Source organism: Lampris incognitus, chromosome 17 (assembly GCF_029633865.1).
Source record: "Lampris incognitus isolate fLamInc1 chromosome 17, fLamInc1.hap2, whole genome shotgun sequence".
NCBI lineage: Eukaryota > Metazoa > Chordata > Actinopteri > Lampriformes > Lampridae > Lampris > Lampris incognitus.
In genome coordinates, this window is record NC_079227.1 from 11,402,242 (window position 1) to 11,424,568 (window position 22,327).

General features: G+C 45.1%; 1 protein-coding gene across 2 annotated transcripts; it reads right to left on the reverse strand.

Annotated features, from left to right (window-relative positions):
• Window positions 1–1,412: 1,412 nt before the first annotated feature.
• On the reverse strand, window positions 1,413–18,512 carry telo2 (TEL2, telomere maintenance 2, homolog (S. cerevisiae)). 2 transcript variants are annotated; one of them, XM_056297141.1, is made up of 21 exons: window positions 18,471–18,512; window positions 16,452–16,810; window positions 16,041–16,318; window positions 15,656–15,724; window positions 15,372–15,519; window positions 15,110–15,212; window positions 14,950–15,018; window positions 14,634–14,775; window positions 14,301–14,437; window positions 12,473–12,570; window positions 12,044–12,157; window positions 9,224–9,312; window positions 8,769–8,860; window positions 7,055–7,171; window positions 6,355–6,426; window positions 5,946–6,116; window positions 5,776–5,867; window positions 5,573–5,672; window positions 5,303–5,367; window positions 4,575–4,690; window positions 1,413–3,326 (listed from the first exon to the last, which is right to left on the reverse strand). In XM_056297141.1, exons 2-21 carry the CDS (start codon window positions 16,790–16,792, stop codon window positions 3,208–3,210), a joined length of 2,532 nt encoding a protein of 843 aa, XP_056153116.1. In that variant the 5' UTR covers window positions 16,793–16,810; window positions 18,471–18,512; the 3' UTR covers window positions 1,413–3,207. The 2 variants fall into 2 exon arrangements, with proteins under 2 accessions (XP_056153116.1, XP_056153117.1); XM_056297142.1 differs by lacking the exon at window positions 18,471–18,512 and adding an exon at window positions 17,919–18,004.
• Between the last annotated feature and the right edge of the window lie 3,815 nt (window positions 18,513–22,327).

Consider the following 22,327-nt stretch of genomic DNA (forward strand, 5'->3'; position numbering starts at 1 on the left):
TCACCTGTGCGGAAAAAAATTACACTATAGATCAAAAAACAGTCCAAGTGACAGAAAGGTTAACAAAATGGAATCTGTCCATTAAATAATAATAAGTATTAGTGCTTTCACATAATTGAATTTTTCCAAGTATATATATTTTCTTTTACCAAAAAGGTTTTTTTTTTTTAATTTCTTTTCTAATTTTATAATGGACTTCAGTGGAGTAGACCCTACATGATGAAGATGTTAAAATTCTTTTCTGATGGAACTTTAGAAGTTACAAGGCATGGATAGTACTGTCAATGTCTATGTTGGCTCAAGATACATAATGGTTACTGCATATCTATTACCCAATATATTTTAATTTGCTTTGCTAAACTCTATCAACTGTATATAATCTGCATTACCTTGCGCTGTGTGTAATCTATGATGTTACGTTATAATTCTGTTACTTTGTGTATTCTGTACATTCGACACCTACTGCATGTCTGTCCATCCTGGAAGAGGGATCCCTCCTCTGTTGCTCTTCCTGGGGTTTCTCCAATTTATTTTTCCTGATAAGCTTTTTCTTGTGGATTTTTCGAGTCGAGGGTCCAATGATAGAGTCTGTTTGTAAAAACCTTCCGAGACCACTTTGTGATTTTGGGCTATACAGATAAACCTGACTCGACTTGTGTAAAAACAGTGCACGTGAAGTTTCTTTCACTGCTTTAAATCCACTCTGTCTATGTCATAAATTACTTTGCTACTATATTCAAATAAAAAGTTCATTGTATTTCTTAATTTTTGCCTAAAATCACAACATTATGGCTACTAAAGTGTTCCTGTGATATGAATTTCTCTGAAATAACTCTTCTCCATGAATGATGAATGGATAAATTTGGAGGAAGTTTTACCTGATGGCACACTGATATTATAACCACACTGTCTAAATCAACAAAACCTTATTTCTTATGCCAATATACACATGTTAGAGGGCTAGAGGGAAAAATGGCTGAGGATGCCGCAAGAGATAAAGGCTTGGGGCCTGAGGGCTGAAACAGCACTGGATGTGTGGAGCTGCATTAACCTGAGATAGGGTGTTCTTGGAAAATAGTCCACACATCCGAATCGCTTCCTTTGCAACTGAAAATATAATCCAAAAATATTTCATTACCAGCAAGTCAATAAGGCTAATTTTCAAATTGATATCAGTGACGTCCAGTATCATGAGGGAGTATAACTGTAAAGGCAAAGGTATGTTGCTTGAGAATGTTTCAGTTGTATCACTCAGGAAGGACAAAGAGTAGTTTTGCTTACTGTGTGTGTGTGTGTGTGTATGTGTGTGTGTGTGTCTGTTCCCAGGACATCCTCTGTAAACAAATGACCACAGTACAGGGAGGTGTTTCCAGACAGGAAAGAGTTTAAGAAGGACTTCCTCATAAAATAGTTTTATTTTAGGACAATATCAGCATCCTCTAATTCAGGTCTTCAACCGTCTCATCCACCAGATATGTCACATTACAATTTGGGTGTGTGCGCTTTGGGCTCCCAGTCTGGGAAAAACTCTAGATGGGGAAAAAATAGTGTTGCAGAACTCAAATACACTTTATTAATGGTGGGGCAGGGGGTGGGGCTGAATCAAACTGAGGTTCTTCCTGGTTGGGGTCCTTTTTTACAGCGTGCTGGGAGACTTAACAGGGGTCACTCTGGAAGACAGAAGGTAGAGGGAGTGAGACACAAGAGGCAAACAAGATGTCAAGCCGTCTTTGCCATTTATCAGTTGTCCATGGGCGTCTCTCACGCCACTGTCTGGCTGCCAGGGTCACCTTTCCTCCAATGCCTCTGTCACAGAATGTGGTCAAAAACCCACGTTTCCTTTTTCAACAAGTTGTACTCATGTTTCTCCATTCTATTTTACTCCCCATCCATCCATCCATTATCCAAACTGCTTATCCTACTCAGGGTTGCGGGATGCTGGAGCCTATCCCAGCAGTCATTGGGTGGCAGGTGGGGAGACACCCTGGACAGGCCACCAGTCCATCACAGGGCCCACACACACACACACACACACACACACACACACACACACACACACACACACACACACACACATTAACACCTAGGGACAATTTAGTACGGCCGATTCATCTGACCTATATGTCTTTGGACTGTGGGAGGAAACCAGAGCCCCCGGAGGAAACCCACGTGGACACGGGGAGAACATGCAAACTCCACACAGAGGACGACGCGGGACGAGCCCCAAGATTGGACTACCCCGGGGCTCGAACCCAGGACCCTCTTGCTGTGAGGCAACCGCACTAACCACTGGGCTGGTACTCCACTCCCCCTCTCACCAAAGTCTTGGTCTTTCTGGCTTGAGCAGAGTGATTGCAGACTAGCTGTAGCTGCTGGTTAAGTGGCTATGGCCAGCAGCTTCTCTCTCTCCAGGTCTGCCAGAGGTAGTATTGGGGGGTTCAGGACTACTCCCAGTGTCTTCCTTCTAGATGAGCCCTCACAGCACGTTTATGATGTGAATGTGTTTGTGTTGGATGAAAGATATGCACACACACACCTGAGACACACAAGACAAATGTTCCCCACTGCATACGTGTTCCAGTATGTATTGTGAATTGTCCGGCACCTGCAAGGGGTGGTCCTTAAACTCAGAGGATATCCTCCAGTGAATAGGATCAACCACATCTGCCAGCCAAGTAACACGTCTCTCTCACGCACACACGGTTCTGGGAAATCCAGTGCATCGGCTGATGTCCCCCGAGTCTTCCACGTGACAGCGTCTCTCATACGCATCTTACTGCAATACTGTCACCATGGTAACGGGCTCATCAAAAAGAAAAAATCCAATTCAGGTCAGTCAGTGAGTGCCGAGACACCCGAGCTCTTTCAAACTCTGGCGTGGCTCACGGCAACTTTGGAGAGCCAGTTTCCAAAAACCCTTTCTGCTCTTTAGTCACTCGTCTCCAGTGGACAAAAAGAAGTGAAAATAATGTTTTATTGTGATCAATCAAACTTAACAGGCGACCCGTCACGCCTTTGCTAGAAATTTTCCCACGAAAGCCATGCGCCACTTCCAGTTCCCCGAGGAGGTTTACATGACTACAGATGTGTCAGAGAACGCACCATCATCATTACACTCATCCCTGTTATTATTCTCCCACAGCCCCTCGTGTGACTGTTATTCCTGCTCTGTCACGGTTGTTGTCCATGAACATGTCCACCTCCTGGTCATGACTGCAGAGTCTGTGCTTGTGGATCCAGTTGCTTTCTGAGGTTCTTATCTAGCAGCACCAAACTCTGGACCGCCAGACTCCTGCAGTCTGCATCAGGGTCCCCTTCAGCAACATCTGACAATGACAGAACAACAATATTTAATAATAATAATAATAATAATATATTTAACAATAGCTAACAATATATTAAATATTATAACATAACAAATATTATAAAACATTATACATATTATATTATATTAAATATTTAACAATAATAAAAGGCTATTAACAGCTTTTATTTGCGCTTAACAACTTATCACAAGTACACAATTCTCAAGAAAACCAGAATTTAATTTGCAAAATGTTTCTCCACACTTATTCTATTTCTGATATTTCTAACTTGAAATAACTGTGCGTGGAATTTGCTGTGCCTTTTCCACATGTCTAGAATGCAGTGATGCCATTATGGAAATGGCAATATGCAACTTTTCAGTGATGTGGAGCTTAACTTTTGTCAACTTTTTAATCTCATCTTTTGCATGTTGAATTTTTGGAGGGCAACATTTCTTTTGAATGTGGTCTTCATGGTTGCAATCTCCTTTACCTTTGCTTGTGTGATGCTTTTACTGTCAAGTGCTTTGGAAACTGCCTTTAAATAACTGCTGTATAAAAATGTTATTAATGCTGTTATTGCTCCTATGATTATTATTATTATGTCCTTTCTACTTGATGTCATTCTGCTCTACGCTATTGCCTTACAAGCTATGTGATTCTAATCCTTGTCGGTTAAAAGAAATGAAAGAAACAAAAAAACAAAGTCCATTTGATGATGAGCCAAAAACGTCACAGGTCATCTGTGCAGTACAGGATATCCTGATTCCTCATCATTTCCCAGCAGTACTCCCTCCAGCTGTGCATGGAAATATGTCTGTATGTGTTTGTGTGCTGTGTGTGCACATGTGCGTGTGTATTTCAAAAGGTGGAAGGGATATTCCTGACACATCTGTGGTTCTGTGTGGATATATTCTTTGCCGTATGACCATGTGCTAGCAACTGGCTCAGTCATGACTTCGTTCAAACCAAAACAAAGCCTGTTCAGAATACAGAGTACATGACTCTAGACAGACACTTTCAATATTTTATTCTGATCAGACCTCCCTAACTCTTCTGGAAAACCATCAGACTTTAACAGAGCAGGATGACAAGCTGGTTTTTTCATATTTTCACTGATAGCAATATATCAGTTGAGTATCAGCCTTCATCAGAGTACCGTAAAAGACTTTCTTCCCTGGTAAATGGTTTGGTTCAGATAGATTTCACATCTCCTTTGACCCCTGGCTTACGACCAATTGTTACTTCACCCCCAGGGTGTGTGATTACCTGCCAGCCAGGTCCTGGTCTCCAAAAGCTGTTCACCAAGTTCCTGAAGCAGGTTGTGACTGGGCATGCTCAGGAACACAGAGCAGACGGCGAATAAGACCCCTCGTCTCACCGTCCTGTCCCACAGAGGGTGAGATGTGGGTTAGACAAACCACCACCAACTGTCAATCAACTATCACATGTCCTGTTAAAGTTCCCTCACGGAAGATATTGAAACTATCGGCTTGCATTGCGAGTTGCTCTAGCTAAGAATGTCACTCTAAATATGCAAACAGTGATCAATACGGGGATCGCTGGTTCGAATCCCCGTGTTACCTCCGACTTGGTCGGGCATCCCTACAGACACAATTGGCTGTTTCTGCGGGTGGGAAGCTGGATGTGGGTATCTGTCCTGGTCACTGCACTAGTGCCCCCTCTGTTCGGGGGCGGGGGGGACTGGGGGGAATAGCGTGATCCTCCCATGAGGAGGCATGTGGTAGTCTGCAGCCCCCCCCCCCCCAGATCGGCAGAGGGGGTGGAGCAGCGACCGAGACAGTTCAGAGAACAGGGTGATTGGCCAGGTATAATTGGGGAGAAAAAGGGAAGAAGAAAAAAACTTGTGGAGTGGAAGCTCAGTCTCTCCCTGCATGTTTAGATGCAGTCTGTTGTGCCAAACACACACACACACACACACACACACACACACACACACACACACACACACACACACAGATGTGGACCAAACTTACTGGTCAACATGGTAGCGCACCGTCCACACAAAGTCCAGCAGAGCACAACCCATCTGAGAGGCTATCTGCAAAACAAAACAAAAATTGCCAGTTGCAGAATTTAACTAGAAATTTACAATAAAACCCCAAAAATCACAAAGCATATGGACAACATGACAAGAGTTTCCAATATACAGACGATTTCATAAAAAAGAAAGCAACATGAGCTAATGATGGCTAGTATCAAAGACTTATGCGATTCACAGAGGCTGATGGAGCCTGAGCCCTTACCGGCGCATTGACAGCCAGGTGTACGAGGAGGCCCAAGGTGTGGATGAGCCGGCCCAGTACAAGGTGGTCGCTGCCCAGCAGGTCAAAGGTCGCCTGGGGCCTGAAGGACGAACAAGCCATTTTGGTGGTGGAACGAGTGTTTAAGACCTAGCGCACAATCGGCTCTCATGACTTGGCTAATCTGTGCGAGGAAAGACACTCACCTGTCGTAATTGTGGAGCAGAGGAAAGAAGAAATAACCCGCAACAGGGGCGTACCGGTTCGGGGTGACCTTGGCTGGAGGACGTGTAACCCCCTGTGGGGTCCAGAGAAACGACATCAAGAACTGCTAATATAACCATCACCAACCAAGGAGCGGACCTGCACCCGTTACCTTGCTTAGTCGCCTTGTCTTGCTTTGAATTCTCCTCTCCACTACCTGTCGCCAGTGGACAGGGTCATCGCCTGGGTAGGGCGTCAAATCAGTTACCGTGGCGATGCCCTCTGATGGGCCACCTTTGCTGATGATTGGTTGTGAGAGCTCCCGGGCTGACATGGCAAGGACCTGACACACAAAAGAGGACAGGTTTGTAAAGCTGCATGGTGTGCATTGTGTCAGACTCAGTCGGACCCCTGATATGTAGCAGGTGGCTTTACGCTTTTAGAAGCTTGCCTAAAAATGGAGCCAGTCAAGACACAAATGGCAGCATTACATTCACACGGTGTGAAGCTGTCGTGCAGCTGACGCAGCGTGAACAGGATAGACCCGCAACAGGGAGGAGGTGTGTGTTGTTTTTACTTACCTCCAACATGTCTAGCCGTTGACGGAGGCTGTAATTCAACGCGTAAAACTCTGTGGTCAGATACTGGACCACCTACCAAAGGAAGGCACACAAACATATGAAGACTTCCATCCCAAAATGACATTTCAACATAAAAAAAAAAAAAAACAAAAAAAAAAACAGACATTCCATCCATCCATTATCCAAACCGCTTATCCTGCTCTCAGGGTTGCGGGGATGCTGGAGCCTATCTCAGAAGTCATTGGGCGGCAGGCGGGGAGACACCCTGGACAGGCCGCCAGGCCATCACAGGGCCAACACACACATTCATATCTAGGAACAATTTAGTATGGCTGATTCACCTGACCCACATGTCTTTGGACTGTGGGAGGAAACCGGAGCAAACCCACACAGACATGGACACATGCAAACTCCACACAGAGGACGACCCGGGACAACCCCCAAGGTTGGACTACCCCGGGACTCGAACCCAGGACCTTCTTGCTGTGAGGCGATAGCCCTAACCACTGCGCCACCGTGCCGCCTCATGTATCCATATGACCATATAGACAATAAAAACATGACTAAAGATAATTCATAAAAGGAACATAACAGTAATATATATTTTTAACAAGTAAATATGAGAAAGAAAGTATCTGATGATCAAGTCAACATTTGCTAATAAAAAGGACAGAGTAGAGACAGAGGCTGCGGGTCTTACAGGCAGACAGTCGGTGACGGCGAGGGCCACCATCGCAGCCTGTTTGAGAACCAGGAAGCCGGCGATGCTGTATTTATCCACCATGTACAGAAGCACCTTGGTCAGCTGGACACTGACCTGAAAAGGGTCAAAATGAGATCCAGATGTTCAGTGGCAGCAATGTAAAAGTGACTAACACCACTATTGTTCACGTTTTTGACCGTTAGCCAAGAGCGTCTGCACAGGAATTTAACTGGTCGGAATGACTAAGATGAGGAACATAAAAAGAGATAAGAACAACATGTAAAAAATATTAATGAAATTATGAAAATATCAATGATAGAATATCCACCTATACAATTAATCTACTACTACTACTACTTTCGGCTGCTCCCTTTAGGGGTCGCCACAGCGCATCATCGGTTTCCATCTCTTCCTGTCTTCTGCATCTTCCTGTCTCACCAGCCACCTGCATGTCCTCTCTCACCACATCCATAAACCTCCTCTTTGGCCTTCCTCTTTTCCTCTTCCCTGGCAGCTCCATATTCAGCATCCTTCTCCCAATATACCCAGCATCTCTCCTCCACACATGTCCAAGCCATCTCAATCTTGCCTCTCTTGCTTTGTCTCCAAACCGTCCAACCTGAGCTGTCCCTCTGATATACTGGACTGGTTCCTAATCCTGTCCTTCTTCATCACCTTCGATGAAAATCTCAGCATCTTCAACTCTACCACCTCCAGCTCCACCTCCTGTCTTTTCGTCAGTGCCACTGTCTCCAAACCATATAACATAGCTGGTCTCACAACCATCTTGTAAACCTTCCCTTTAACTCTTGCTGATACCCTTCTGTCACAAATCACTCCTGACACTCTTCTCCACCCACTCCACCCTGCCTGCACCCTCTTCTTCACCTATCTTCCGCACTCCCCGTTACTTTGAACAGTTGATCACAGGAAGTTTAATCAGTTTATCTTGACACAATGTTTGTTGGGAAAAACGTTTCATCTAAGTGACCTCTTCAGTCCCAACTGAGTGCAGGTATCCCCACCTTTATAAACAATACAGTTCCGTAACGACCGAAACCAACAATCGCTTTCATATGCAAATTACTGTGACCATTAACTAGAGTTACAATGGCCATGTGTCCTATTCAGAGGATTGGGGAACAGTTGCGATCACAGTATCGTAAGATGGCAACAGATGTACTCCTAGCCCCCCCCCCCCCCGGGTTCAGGGATGGTCGTTCTCCCGATAAACATTAAACGTTGTGTCCAGATGACCTGACTCAACTTTCTGTGATATCCTTACCTGGATTATCTAGCATGCATTAAAACATTTGAACAGTTGAATGTGGAAGAGAGGTGAAGAAGAGAGCGTAGGCAGGGTGGAGTGGGTGGAGAAGAGTGTATACCTATACATGAATGAAAGTGGAATTTAAACTGATTCTTAAAACTAAATTCAGTTTAAAGATATGAAATGTATCAAAAACCACTGCAAAAACAGATCCAAAGGGTTCCTAACAACTTTGTCTTTTCACAGGGGGAATCAGAGGAGCCCAGCTGATTCCCTCTTGTAACACAAAAGCTTAGTTTTAACAGCTCAAAACAAAGCAACTTATGACATTATGATGCATTACAAAAATCGACAAAACAGTATGAAGCCCAACACAGACGGCAGCGCCGTGGACAGCAGGCGGTTATGGAGGACTCTGGTTTGCGCTGGCTGATGTCTCACCTCTCTGGTTGTGGAGATGTTCTTCCTCACCAGGTCCTCCACTGCTCTCAGACTGAGCTCCACACGCACTGGGTCCTCCGAGGACACTAAGACTGAATGGACGGCAAGACAAAGACAGCACAATAAGACACCGGCTGGCAGGAATGCAATGTACAGGAGTCTATCAGCAGGGCAATAAAGACGAGAAAAAGCTGAATATGAACGTGTAATTGGATAAAGTGAAACAATATTTAAGACAGCTATCAGAAAGAAGCTGATGAAGAAGAATGAAGTTGATGATCTTCAACTGAGACAAGGTAACGGAGCATTTGGAGACTAACGGGAAAAGGCTGAATATGAACATGCAATTGAATAAAATACCATAAAATAACGTGATATTTAAGACCGACAAAGGTCAAAGGGTCGCTGATAGAGGAGCTCTAACTTGATGACCTTTGACCTGTCTGAATCCTTACCTTCCAGACAGTCTCGGAGGTAACGAGGGGGGCGGGCTTCGCTCATCTCCTGATCCCCAGACATGTCATACGGTGTGAGGTCATCATCGCTGGACAAGAGATGCCACATTAGGGTTCATTTACACTTCTGCCATCTTTACTTCACTAAAGCTGAAACGTATAATTTCGTAAAAGACAATAAAAACGTGAAATCTATCACTTGTTTTTTCCAAAACGAGACACAAACCAAACAACATGATGCATACTACATCCACAGTGACTGCTGATATCAAAGTGGAGTTCATCCGGTGTATTGATGAATTCATAAACTGTCTATTTGCTAGAGCAGGGGTCGGGAACCTATGGCTCGCGAGCCATATATGGCTCTTCCGGTGACGGCATATGGCTCCCAGACAATTTTGAGTTGAAAATTATTTTTTTTTCAAAAAAATCAGTTTGGAACTGATTTTAAAATACTTGTGATATTTCTTAATAATACTGTGTCATTTTAAAGTAAACAGAAATTAGTTTTGAAGATAAATTTCACGGGTCACGGGTCACCCGTGGGTCGGGTCGGGAACCAATGGCTCGCGAGCATGTCCGGGTCATTGTAAAGGTGAAGAAATCAATTTTATCAGATAGCCAACTAGTTTATCCGCTTCAACCCTTGTAACGGAAAAGATGGCGAAAAGAAAAAAAGACAATGATTACCGTGCATTCCAGGCTGCGTGGACAGAGGAATTTGCATTTGTGGAGAGAGCAGGATCTGCGGTATGTCTAATATGCAATGATAAAATTGCATCGATGAAACGGTCAAATATAAAGCGGCACTTCGATACGCACCATGCTTCATTTGCATCGAAATCTCCAGCGGGGGACAGCAGGAAAAGGGCATGCGAGGAGCTACAGCGGAGAGTGCAGACGAGTCAGCAGCAACTACGTGTGTGGACCAAGCAAGGTGACGGGAATTCCGCTAGCTTTGCGGGGGCTTTGGCAATAGTAAGGAATGGAAAGTCATTCACAGATGGCGAGTATGCCAAAACACTCATGCTTGATGTGGCCAATGAACTGTTTGATGACTTCCCAAATAAAGACAAGATAATCAAACGAATAAAAGACATGCCCCTGTCAGCAAGAACTGTGCACGATCGTAGCATCATGATGGCAAATCAAGTCGAGGAAACACAAATTAAGGACATAAACGCCGGGACATACTTTTCTCTCGCGTTAGATGAGTCAACAGACGTTAGCCATCTATCTCAGTGCAGTATCATTGCCAGGTATGCTGCAGGTGACACACTGCGTGAGGAAAGCTTGGCTGTTTTGCCAATGAAAGGGACAACAAGAGGAGAGGATTTATTCATGTCTTTCATGGAGTTTGCTAAAGAAAAAAAACTACCGATGGATAAACTTATTTCTGTCTGTACTGATGGTGCACCCTGTATGTTGGGGAAGAACAAAGGATTTGTAGCGCTTCTCCGTGAACATGAAAAGAGAGCCATCCTAAGTTTTCATTGCATCCTGCACCAGGAGGCGCTTTGCGCTCAGACGTGTGGCCAGGAGCTTGGCGAGGTGATGTCTCTGGTCATTCGAGTGGTCAACTTTATTGTTGCCCGAGCTTTAAATGATCGCCAGTTTAAAGCTCTGTTAGAAGAAGTTGGGAATCATTATCCCGGTCTGCTTTTACACAGCAACGTGCGTTGGTTGTCAAGGGGGAAGGTGCTCAGCCGTTTTGCAGCTTGCCTGAGTGAAATCCGGACTTTTCTTGAAATGAAAGGCGTCAAGCATCCTGAGCTAGACAACACTGACTGGCTCCTGCAGTTTCACTATCTCGTGGACATAACTGGCCATCTGAACCAGCTCAATGTGAAAATGCAAGGTATTGGAAATACAATCTCATCCCTTCAACAAGCAGTGTTTGCATTTGAAAGCAAGCTGGAAGTCTTTCTCAGGGACATTGAAACAGGTCGTCTTCTGCACTTTGAAAGACTGCAACAATTTAGAGATGCATGCTTAGCAAGTGACTCCACTCAACATCTGGATCTCCAGCAGCTAGCTGGCTTTACGTTCAATCTCCTGCAGTCATTCAAAGCACGTTTTGGAGAATTTCGTGCGCGCACTGGTCTTTTCAAGTTCATCACTCATCCACATGAGTGTGCAGTGGACAAAATCGACCTGACATGCATCCCCGGGGTCTCTATCGGAGACTTTGAGCTGGAAGTTGCTGACCTGAAGGCATCAGACATGTGGATGAGTAAGTTCAAGTCACTTAATGGAGAGTTGGAAAGTCTTGCGCGACAGCGAGCAGAGCTGGCGAGGGAACACAAGTGGACAGAAATTAAAACCTTCAACCTGAAGACCAGCTGATTCTTAAAACTTGGAACGAGCTTCCTGTGACATACCACACAATGCAGCGTGTGAGTATTGCCGTATTGACCATGTTTGGCTCTACATATGCATGTGAACAGTCTTTCTCGCATATGAGGAACATTAAGACCAACCTACGCTCACGTTTAACTGATGGAAGCCTCAACGCCTGCATGAAGCTCAACCTCACCACGTATGAACCAGACTACAAGGCCATCAGCAAAACCATGCAGCACCAGAAGTCGCATTAAAAGTAAGACATATTTAATTTATTATACGTTAAAAATACTATATGGCTCTCAATGAAATATATTTAGAAATATTTGGCTTTTATGGCTCTCCCAGTCAAAAAGGTTCCCGACCCCTGTGCTAGAGGATATGTTATTTATCCTCAAAGTGGATATACTATAAAATGCTCAGGAACTGAAATGCATGGTAATGTGGTTAACATGACTAGGTGATGGAGGTTGTTACCTGTCCAAGTCAGAGTCGGGCTGTGTTACTGGGGGCTGAGGTTCTGGGTTGGACTGGGATAGAGTGTCCTGGAGGGACAAACTCGCCCCATTGGCCTCCTGGGAAGAATTTACCCTGCAGATGAGAAAAAGAGGGGGGAAAAAGTCCGAACTTCAGAAAAAGCCCGAAAATCCTATAAACAAACAATATCAAATAAGAATTATCTGAGAGAGAAAAAGTGTGAAACACTCAACGCCGTAAATTAGTTGATACACAGATAGAGATTATTGGAGGAGTAAACAAGATAAATCATAAACTTTACAAAAAGTTGGCCTATTAGTTAGCACTTTAACGACTGAGATGGAAAGGAAACACACAAAGAGGGTAAAGAGTACCCTTCCGTATGGAAGTTTTTGATTGGCTGGAATTAAAGAAGTGATCCACACTTACGCAATGACGGGCTCAGGATCAGGCTCAGGTCCCGCGTTTTCACCAACCAGAGGAGTCATCAGAGCCAGCAGCTCCCTGGTCTCCTCATTGTGGTCATACTGCAAGACAGAGTAACAACAGTCATACACAACAACAAGACAACAACAGTACAACAATACAACATGTCACAGGAGCAGAGCAGCAGGTAGGTTAGACAGATGGGCTAGTGATCACAGTTGTCGGCGAGCCTAAGAGAAAGGGAGAAGGATGCTTGGTTCCCTACTAACTGCTGCCAATGTGCCTTTGAGCCACAAACTATAACAGCTGAGTTGCTTTGCAGACATAAAAAGGGAAAAGACTGTAGCTGCAGGGTAACATGTGAGTGGGAAACAGGGTGAAGCCTACGGTTGAGGTAATGTGTGTTCTGTCAACCTTCCTTCTGCAAACCAAGATTTCAATAAAAAACAGCTAGACAAAGCACTCAATCCCCCAGGCTCGTAGCAACAACAGTTTCTGTATAGAAAACATATATTTGGGGCTTGGTCAGTTGTGAAACAGCTTTTTTCAGTACATCCACAGTCCTCTGCTGTTGCCCAGAGAAACTTCCCCAGAGCAGGCAGAAGGTGAGTGCCTTGCCTAAGAGCACCTTAGGGCTAAGAACACTGATGCCCTCTACAAGACGGGACGGAGCCGTCTCTACTTTTTGAGGGGGCTAGGGTCCTTCAACATCTGCCAGACAATGCTCAGGATGTGGTATGAGTCTGTGGTGGCCAGTGCTCTCCTGTTTGCCGTTGTGTGTTGGGGCAGCAGGCTGAGGGTAGCGGATGTAAACAGGCTCAATAAACTGATCCGCAAGGCCGGTGATGTTGTGGGGGTGGAACCGGATTCTCTGGCGGCGGTTTCTGAGAGGAGGATGCTGTTGAAATTATGTGCCATCATGGACAATGTCTCCCACCCACTCCATGACATGCTGGTTGGGCACAGGAGTACTTTTAGTGATAGACTCGTTCTGCCGAAAAGCACCACAGAGCGCCACAGGAGGTCACTCCTGCCTGTGGCCATCAAACTTTACAACTCCTCCCTCAGACTCAGACCGTCAGACACTCTGAGTTAATTGGATTGGCCCTGTCGAGTTTTGTTTGTGCTGCTTGTTGTGTGCTGCGGTAGTGGAGTAAAGATAGGGTGTTATGTGCACCATTCTTGTTGATATGTTTTGTTCTTATTTCTAATTTATCTTTTATTTCTGTTTGTTTCTATTTTCTTAACTTGTATCTTGTTAGTTTTTAGTTATTAGAGCGTGAGTGTCTGTAATAGAACTCAATTTCCCCTCGGGTATAAATAAAGTATTCTGATTCTGACCTCAATGGCAAGTGCCAAGGGACAGGGAGAAGTTTAGGGGTGTGAGCCAGAAATCTTCGGTCCCCGCTTCTCAGCCTCATCCCTGTACCACTTCACAACCAATGAGGACACAAGTCCCCATGGCACCACCTAGAGGTCATTCACAACACAGCGGTTGGATTTTATTTATTTATTTACTTACTTATTGTAATGTGTTTGAGTTGGTGTGCAGTGTTTTTATCTTTCTGCTGTGTTCTGTGTCACATGAATTGATGATAGAGAAGTCTATCTATCCACCAATCTATCCATCTAGCTACCTTTATCTCTGCTTTTCCTTTTATCTATTGTTTGCTCAAAGCATCACTCTGGGAGTTGCATACGAAATCTAGCTGTACTTGTACAATGACAGTAAAGGCATTCCATTCCATTCTATTCTATTGTCTGCCTGCAATTTTATGTCAATATTTTAATCTACTTTCTGGTCTAGTCTAGAAAAGAATATTAGCCAAACCTCAAATTTTAGCCTGGTCCCGGTTGCATCCATACGGGAGCTGAGACACTCCCCGACCACCATGCCCACATGCCTGATACGGAGCACGCTGCTGTCCAGGTGGCTCTGCATCCCCCCCAGCAGACACTGCAGCAGCTCTGAGAGAGCAGCAAGACAAGAAAGATTCTGCTGACCGGACCTCCCAAAGTGAAACTAGTCCAGTCTGGATAAGGCTTTAAATAGCAGTTGTGTTACTATATAGTTGTGTTGCATTTTCTTTGTTACATCATAGCGTAACACAGTATTTGGGCTGGTTTACTGGGTGTGTTGAGTCAGTGGTGTAGAGCAGCTTACCCGGGCGGAGCTCATGTAGCTCCTTGTCCGACAGCAGGCTCACACACAGCAGTAAAGCCCGGCTAACGTAGAGCTGCTGTTCCAGGGGAGTGTGTCTGACCGCACTGGGGTTTGCCCAAGCCTGGCATACTGACCGCAACACCTGGACATCAACACGCATGCACACACACGCACACGCACACACACACACACACACACACACACACACACACACACACACGTGCATATAAAACCAATCGCACACACAACCGCATGTCAGACCAATAAGGGTGTAGGACCGTGTGTCATTCAATAAACGCACACTGACAGCTCCCACCTGAATCAGCAGCGGCCTCCTCTCTGGGTCCATTGCAAGGTAACCAAGGAGAATCCTCAAGACTCGAGTCTGGGAGGGAACAAAAAAAAAAAAAGGTTGGCACAAAGTAAACTTCATCCATCAGAAGAGACGGCCAACAGACTGGGATCCACCCTCTCACCTCATACTTATACTGGAGCAGGATTAGTTTATAGGTGATAACGTACTGGGCTTTCTTATTCTTCAACACCAGGTTTCCTATGATCCGGCTTAGGGCCTCTGGACTGAAAAAAACAAAAACAGAAAAACAGAACAAACGGATGTGCACATTTCAAGAATGGGTTGCTTCCTTTGTTTCACTCACTGACCCCTCCCGATACTTTCGAGCCATTTTGTTTTACAAGAAAACCAAAATATTACACACAGCACCTTTAATGTCTTACCCATTGACAGCCAGCACCAGCCCAGTGAGCACGCTCTCCAGCCAGCGCTCTGGAACCTTCTCCAGCAGCTTCCAGCAGACTCGCTGCCACACCATGTCTGAGCGCGTGCACGAGGACAGCCGTGGGGCCATCACTGCAAACAACAGTTCTGTGGGAGCAGGAGTGCAAACATCAGAGGCTATAAGATGGGGTACTCATTAATGATAAAAATAAAGTGGTTTGAGTCCAGCTGAGCTTGGGCAGTTCGTGGCGAATGAGAGCCTTGCACGTGGAATTCAACTCACCACTGTGTCCCTGGATGCACACTTTTCCAAGTGTCTGAGCCACAAAAGTCAAGGAACAGTCTTTGCCATCTATAGATGAAAAAGAATGAAAAAAGTTGACACAGCCACAAAACACTTTCACCCAAAGTGGCCTACGGGTCCATTTTTTAGTATGACACCAGCAGCAATGGAACTCCAAACCTTAGCAGTGTCAATACTCATAGTACTCTGACCATTGGGCTAGACACGGAATGAAACCCCCTAACCCCAGCATGTTAGCACTATGTTCTACCAATGAGAGCTATGACAGCACCAACAAGAAAAGAAAGTACAATTTCTGGTTTCAGTGAGTCTTCACATCTGAACTGAGCCACTTCAAACAGGCGATTAACAGAAGGTCCCTCACCTCTGAGAGCTTGGCAGGTTCTTTCCAGAGCGGTTAGCATCTCTCTGGCCAGCAGTGGGTAGTACTGCTGAGGGAGGAACAGGACCTTGTTGTGAGGATAGAGCCTGTTGGCGGTGAGGTCCGACAAGGCCGCCAGGTTCCCCAGCAGGCTCTCTCGGAGCTGGGGGGAGTCGGAGGGACCAGCCCCCTGGCAGTAGGACCACAGCAACTCAGCAAGACGGCCGCTCTGGAGGAACGTCTCAAGGATACTGACCAAGAGGTCCAGACCTACACTGGGACTGATGTGGACAGATGACAACTGAACAGTGAGTGCAGACTTAAAAGACAGACATAAAGGGGAAAAAAACTACTGACAACTTTGAAACGTATTTGTTTCACTGCCATGAACCCAAGAGTAAAAAGACACTATACCTCAGCGCTCCCAGTCCCTCCATCAGCACCAGCAGAGCCTGCTCTGGAGGACCATGGAGGAACAAGCCGTCCCATAATTCTGTGCGCTGAGCTGCCGTGAGGGCATGTAACCATTCAGCACTGATGTTTGCAATGAGGAGGTGAAGGGTCCGAGAGTAGTGGGTCCTCCCGAACTCTGCTCGCTGAGCTGAGCTGGTTGGACTTTCTGCTCCATTATCCAAATAAGTGGCAAGCTTCTGAAGGGCGGAGATACGTTCCGCATTGTCAGCAGAAGTGGCAAGACTCCGGAAACACTGGCTCACCTCCAACCGGACCTCAGCCTCCAGGGTGAGGGACTGCATGGCTTACTTGGTACTGACCTACAATAGATGAACAAGAAACGGTTACTTCTGCAGTGTCCTTTGTGTCGTGTTATTGCGATAGGCTTGTTGAAAAAAAAAATTCTTATATATCACATTTCATACATCAAAACACAATGCAATGCACTTTACATGAAAAGTGCACCGATAAAATGAGATTAAGGATAGAAGAAAACATAAAAAATTAACAAATGAAAATTAAAAAGTGAAGATTTAACAGGACAATGAAGCAGGATGACATGAATCAAAACAAACTGACTGAAGAGGTGCTAAACATTCAAACGTGTTCTTTGAGCTGCAAAATAAATGATATGACTGACGGTGATGTAACACGTCAGTACTGGTTTTAATATTGACATTTCTTGCCAAATTTATATAAAAAAAAAATCGGCATGTCATGGGTTGAAAATGGCTCAGCACGACATCTACTGTTCTAAATCAGCCCTGAATTCGCAGAGCGCAAGCCGACCCGTTGGGACTTATTACGTCATAAAAAAAGGGATGTTGGCGTCCTCTAATCCAGTGTTTCTCAACCGGGGGTCCGCGGACCCCTAGTGGTCCGTGGTGTAATTGCAAGGGGTCCGTGAAAATAAAATATCTTTAAAAAAAGATCCTATGACATTTATAGAAATAGGATTATTTTACTCAAATGTGACTGAGACCTTTATCTACCTAAACTATAAAGGGTAACAGGACTTTTTTCTCTAATTACATCTGTTTCACAAGTGTAATTTCTTGTATTTTAATACGAGATCTCGTTCCCGTTTGCATTGTTAAAAGTTACTGCATAAAAATTCTGGTGTTCCATATATCTGAAAGTTACTGAATACGTATTCTGTTTTGTTACATATATCTGAAAGTTACTGCATAAGAATTCTGTTTTGTTAACTATATCTAAGTTACAACTGAAAGCTCTTATTTTGCCCCAAAGAGTGAATAAATGCTATAATGCAATTTAAAATGCAGTTTCTACTGTTTCTATCAAATTGCAACCCCCCTCCCCCAAGATCAGGTGGAGGGGTCCTCAGGGTAGATCAAAAATACGCAGGGGGTCCAGGACCCCAAAAAGGTTGAGAACCACTGCTCTAATCAGAGGCGCGCGACCCACCTCTCCCTTCCGTCTGCGGCTTATCAGGCGTCGCGGCGTCTCCGCGGGGCGGTGCAGGACGCCGTTGCCGGAAGGCGGGCGGGCCGGCGTAGGGGACCACGGTGGCGTGCGGCCGCAGCTGTGGACGCGCGCCGGGTCCTTTTCGCGGATCTCCCCAGCTACTCCTGCCTCACACACCCCCACCCTCAGCCCCACGCCCCCACCCTCAGCCCCACGCCCACTTCTAAACTTCTTTCTTTACATAATACGCAGTGGGCTGAGACAGGCTCGGACCTGTGGCAGAACAGCGGGTTAAGGAGCAATGAGTACAAGGACAGGCTGGCATCGGCACCAACAGAAGCGTTTGGTGAAAGATGCTGCTGACGTATCTGTTCTCGAGCCCGGTGGGAGACGACACCGCGCTTCAGAAGCACACACGTGAAACGCTCCTTCACTACCGAGTCTTAGTTCGTGTCTGACAAAAACATCGGAAATACGTTTCCAATGTAAAGTAGTGAGACACGTCTCCTGTCCCACACTGCGAACCGGCCGGCGGTCTCACAAGCCACCTACCATTCACCGCTACACGTCCGTGCTGCGCCAGCGAAGAACGAAGAACACGGCGCGATCGTTCCGAATCGGGAGCACCACTAAAATACGTCCGTGGTAAAGGAGCGGCAGGGGCAGAGTGGTTCCGGTAAGAGCCCCCCCCCCCGCTTGGTGTTCAAGAACACAACGTACTTCCGTAACATTTCAGCAAACGGTCTCAAAAATCCATTTAAAGTCCAGTTTAATTGGTTACTTCAAGTGGACGCTGCTCAAGTTCACATTTGAATTACAGTTTATATTTACATTACATTTGGCAGACGCCCCTCCCCCAAACTGACTTGACAAGAGACAGAATAATAGATACTTTCTAGTGTTGCTAACTGGCATTACAGAATGCTGCACAGTAATCATATCATACACGTATCATGTTGCACGTGCCACATAGTAATCACATCACAGCAGTGCTACATGAGCTAATAGTAGAATAAGTATATCTGCTACATAGTATTCATATAATTGTACTATTTAAGTAGCAGTAGCTGTACATTTGAAATCATAGCCAAGAGTGCATGCTATGTCAGTGTTTAGTTCTTTGTATTGTGTTTGTGCCTATGTAAACACCGATAAGTTCTCATTTAGAGATTACGCAAAATTGGATCTTTCAATGCATTTTTAATTTTGGACCAATATTTGCAAACATTTGTCTTCGAAAAGAAATACACTTTCTGTCAGGTCAACCGTTCCAAATAATGAGATGGTCAAATACAGAGTAGTTTTATCAGTTTTATTTTTCTAATCTTAACTTCAGTGTTCGAACTTCTTTTTTTTTTACTTTCACAAGACGTGAACTTTTATTTTCCCCAATAACAATGTAGGGACCGGCGATGCCTGTGGACTACAATACCCATAACCCCCTGCTCAACCTCACAGGCGAGCTCCACCCACCGTCTCACCTCACACTGTAGTATTATTGGCTACAGTAATACTGTATCCGATGACGCAATCTCACCCATAGCATCGCGGTTTATTTGAAATTCGTTCTCTCGACGTGAGAGATTGTTTGGAGCTGTACGGAAATAACGTGACGACTGATATCATTTTCATGGCTTTTTCATTACTATTTCTGGATTTTGACTTGGCGGTTGGCATAAACTGGTTTGCGACTGGACTGGGACGACAACACAGGTAGAAGATGACATGTGGAAACTGGTGACTAGTTCCGGTTGCTAGCGGAAAAGAGCGAAGTAGGGCAAACATGAGGCAAGAGAAGGACGTAAGTGCAATTGATTCGTTTTTGAAAAAGAGCACATGAAGCAGTTATTTGTCACACGTGCAGACCACCACCATTAGCAGGTAATTAAAGAAATCGATTACAGCCACGTGTTGACACTCACCATCTTGTGTCAAGATGAGCAAATTGAAAGCTGGATAAAATCGGTAAAAGACTAAAGAGTACCCACAAAGCTCTCTCTGAGCGTACGTTAGCGGGTTTGTTTGTTTTTTGGGCCAGTGTGAAAGGGGGTATTAAGTCATCCAGGGCCTCCACCTGAGAAGATAAGAGATGTAAATGGCCTATTTAATCCATGATCAGCAACCACAGGTGCCATGCCATTACCTCTGTATGGGACAGTGTTACGTAAGTGGGAGGTGGCAGCAACAGCGACGTCTCTCAGTCAACTGCAGAGAGAGTAAACACATTTTACTACTTCCGCCATAATCAAGTTATGTAAGGCGGTAAACTTTTATTATCCCCGAGAGGCAGTGTTTTGCATGGACATGCAGTAAAAACACATCAACGATCAACACATGATTAACAAAAACAGAAAGTTAGAACAGATTTAAACTACTAATAAGACACGTTAGTCCCTAGCTAACGGGTCTGACCCTTTAGCTGAGCGGTTAGTGATGTCGCCTTGTGGTGCGGTACACCTCGTATCGAATCCCGCACCGGGCAAGAAAATAACCGGTTACACAGACTTAATAAGACAAGAGAAAAACGTTAGCATAAATGTTAACACTAAAGCTTCTTAGCTTCCGATAAGAATACACGCGCCCGATGGGCCTCAGCACAAACAACGTCAGCGTTTGGGTCAAAGGTTAATTTATCATTGACGATTGTAGCCCAGGCGTCCGGGTAGCGCGGCGGTCTATTCCGTTGCCTAGCAACACGGGGATGGCCCGTTCGAATCCCCGTGTTGCCTCCGGCTTGGTCGGGCGTCCCTACAGGCCGTCCCTGCGGGTGGGAAGCCGGATGTTGCTGTGTGTCTCCTGGTCGCTGCACTAATGTGAAATTGCAACCTATAAAAATAAAGTGGAAAAACAAATTGAAAGTTTCAAGGGGAATAAAAATAAACAACCTGGCTGCATAAGTGTGCACACCCCTAAACTAATACTTTGTTGAGGCAGCTTTTGATTTGAATACAAGTCTATCAGCTGCTCCTTCGCATCGAAAGGAGCCAGTTGAGATGGTTCGGGCACCTGAATTGGATGCCTCCTGGGCGCCTCCTCCCTTTGGAGGTTTACCGGGCACGGCCAACTGGGAGGAGACCCCGGGGTAGACCCAGAACTCGCTGGAGGAACTACATGTCCAATCTGGTGTGGGAATGCCTTGGGATCCCCCAGTAGGAGCTGGAGGGCGTTGCTGGGGAGAGGGACGTCTGGAGTGCCCTACTTGGCTTGCTGCCACCGTGACCCGACCCCGGAGAAGAACAAGTCCGTCAGCTTGGCACAGCTTGACTTGGCGGTATGTCCCCACTCTAAAACATTCTAGATCCATTAGATTTGGAGGGCATCTCCTGTGCACAGCCCTCCTCAGGTCACCCCACAGATTTTCTATTGAATTCAGGTCTGAGCCTTTCCATGACACTGATCATCTTTTGGTGAAGGCGTTCTTTTGTTGATTTGGATGTGTGCTTCGGGTCATTGTCGTGCTGAAAGCTGAAATCCCTCTTCATCTGCAGCTTTCAAGCAGACACGTGAAGGTTTTGCACCAAAGTGGACTGGTATTTGGAGCTATTCATGATTTCCTCCACCTTGACTAAAGCCCCAGTTCCAGCTGAAGAAAAGCAGCCTCAAAGCCTGATGCTGCCACCACCATGCTTCACCATGGGTATGCTGTTCTTCTGGTGATGTACTGTGTTGATTTTGGGCCAAACATTCCTTTTGGAATTATGGCCAAAAGGTGGAACCTTGGTCTCATCAGACCATAACACATTTCCCACATGGTTCTGGGGGTGTGCAGACAAATGCTCACAAGACAAATGCTCACAATACTAAGAGAAAAAGAGACAAATGCTCACAAATTGTTTTACAATCTTTATTTTTCAAAAAGTCAACTGAACATTCTGTTGCATGTCACATAAGACATATCACATAGGCCTGAGCATGTGAGAGGGATCACATCTCCCTGACAAATGAAATGGTGATCTTAAAGATAATCATGATAATGACACTATCAATTACTGTTTGGTAATACATAATCTTAATTAACCTTAATTCATGGAAACATATTTTACTAGTGCATTGGGTTTTGAAAGTATTTGTACATATTTTCATAATTAAATCAATATGTAAACATTTCATATTTGTATATCTGTATACTATCATTTTTCACTGTAAATATAGATTATAAAACAATTTGTGAGCATTTGTCTTTTTCTTTTAGTGTTGTGAGCATTTGTCTAGTGAGCATTGGTCTTGTGAGTATTTGTCATGGAATCGGTTCTGGGAGACTGGCATGCATGTTTTTTTTGTTGCAAAATTTAGCCAGGCTTGAGTGTTTCTTTTTCCCATGTGAAAAGGCTCCCATCTTGCCACCCATAGCCCAGACATATTAAGAATACAGGAGACTGTTGTCACATGTAAGGCACAACCAGTACGTG

Excerpts from the sequence above, each read along its gene's own strand:
- telo2 (XM_056297141.1), bottom strand. The coding sequence starts at position 16,792 with ATGCAGTCCCTCACCCTGGAGGCTGAGGTCCGGTTGGAGGTGAGCCAG. Across the intron at positions 15,019-15,109 it reads TGCTCCAGTATAAGTATGAG|ACTCGAGTCTTGAGGATTCT; the intron begins GTGAGAGGGTGG and ends GTTCCCTCCCAG. Across the intron at positions 14,776-14,949 it reads GGAGGCCGCTGCTGATTCAG|GTGTTGCGGTCAGTATGCCA; the intron begins GTGGGAGCTGTC and ends GTTGATGTCCAG.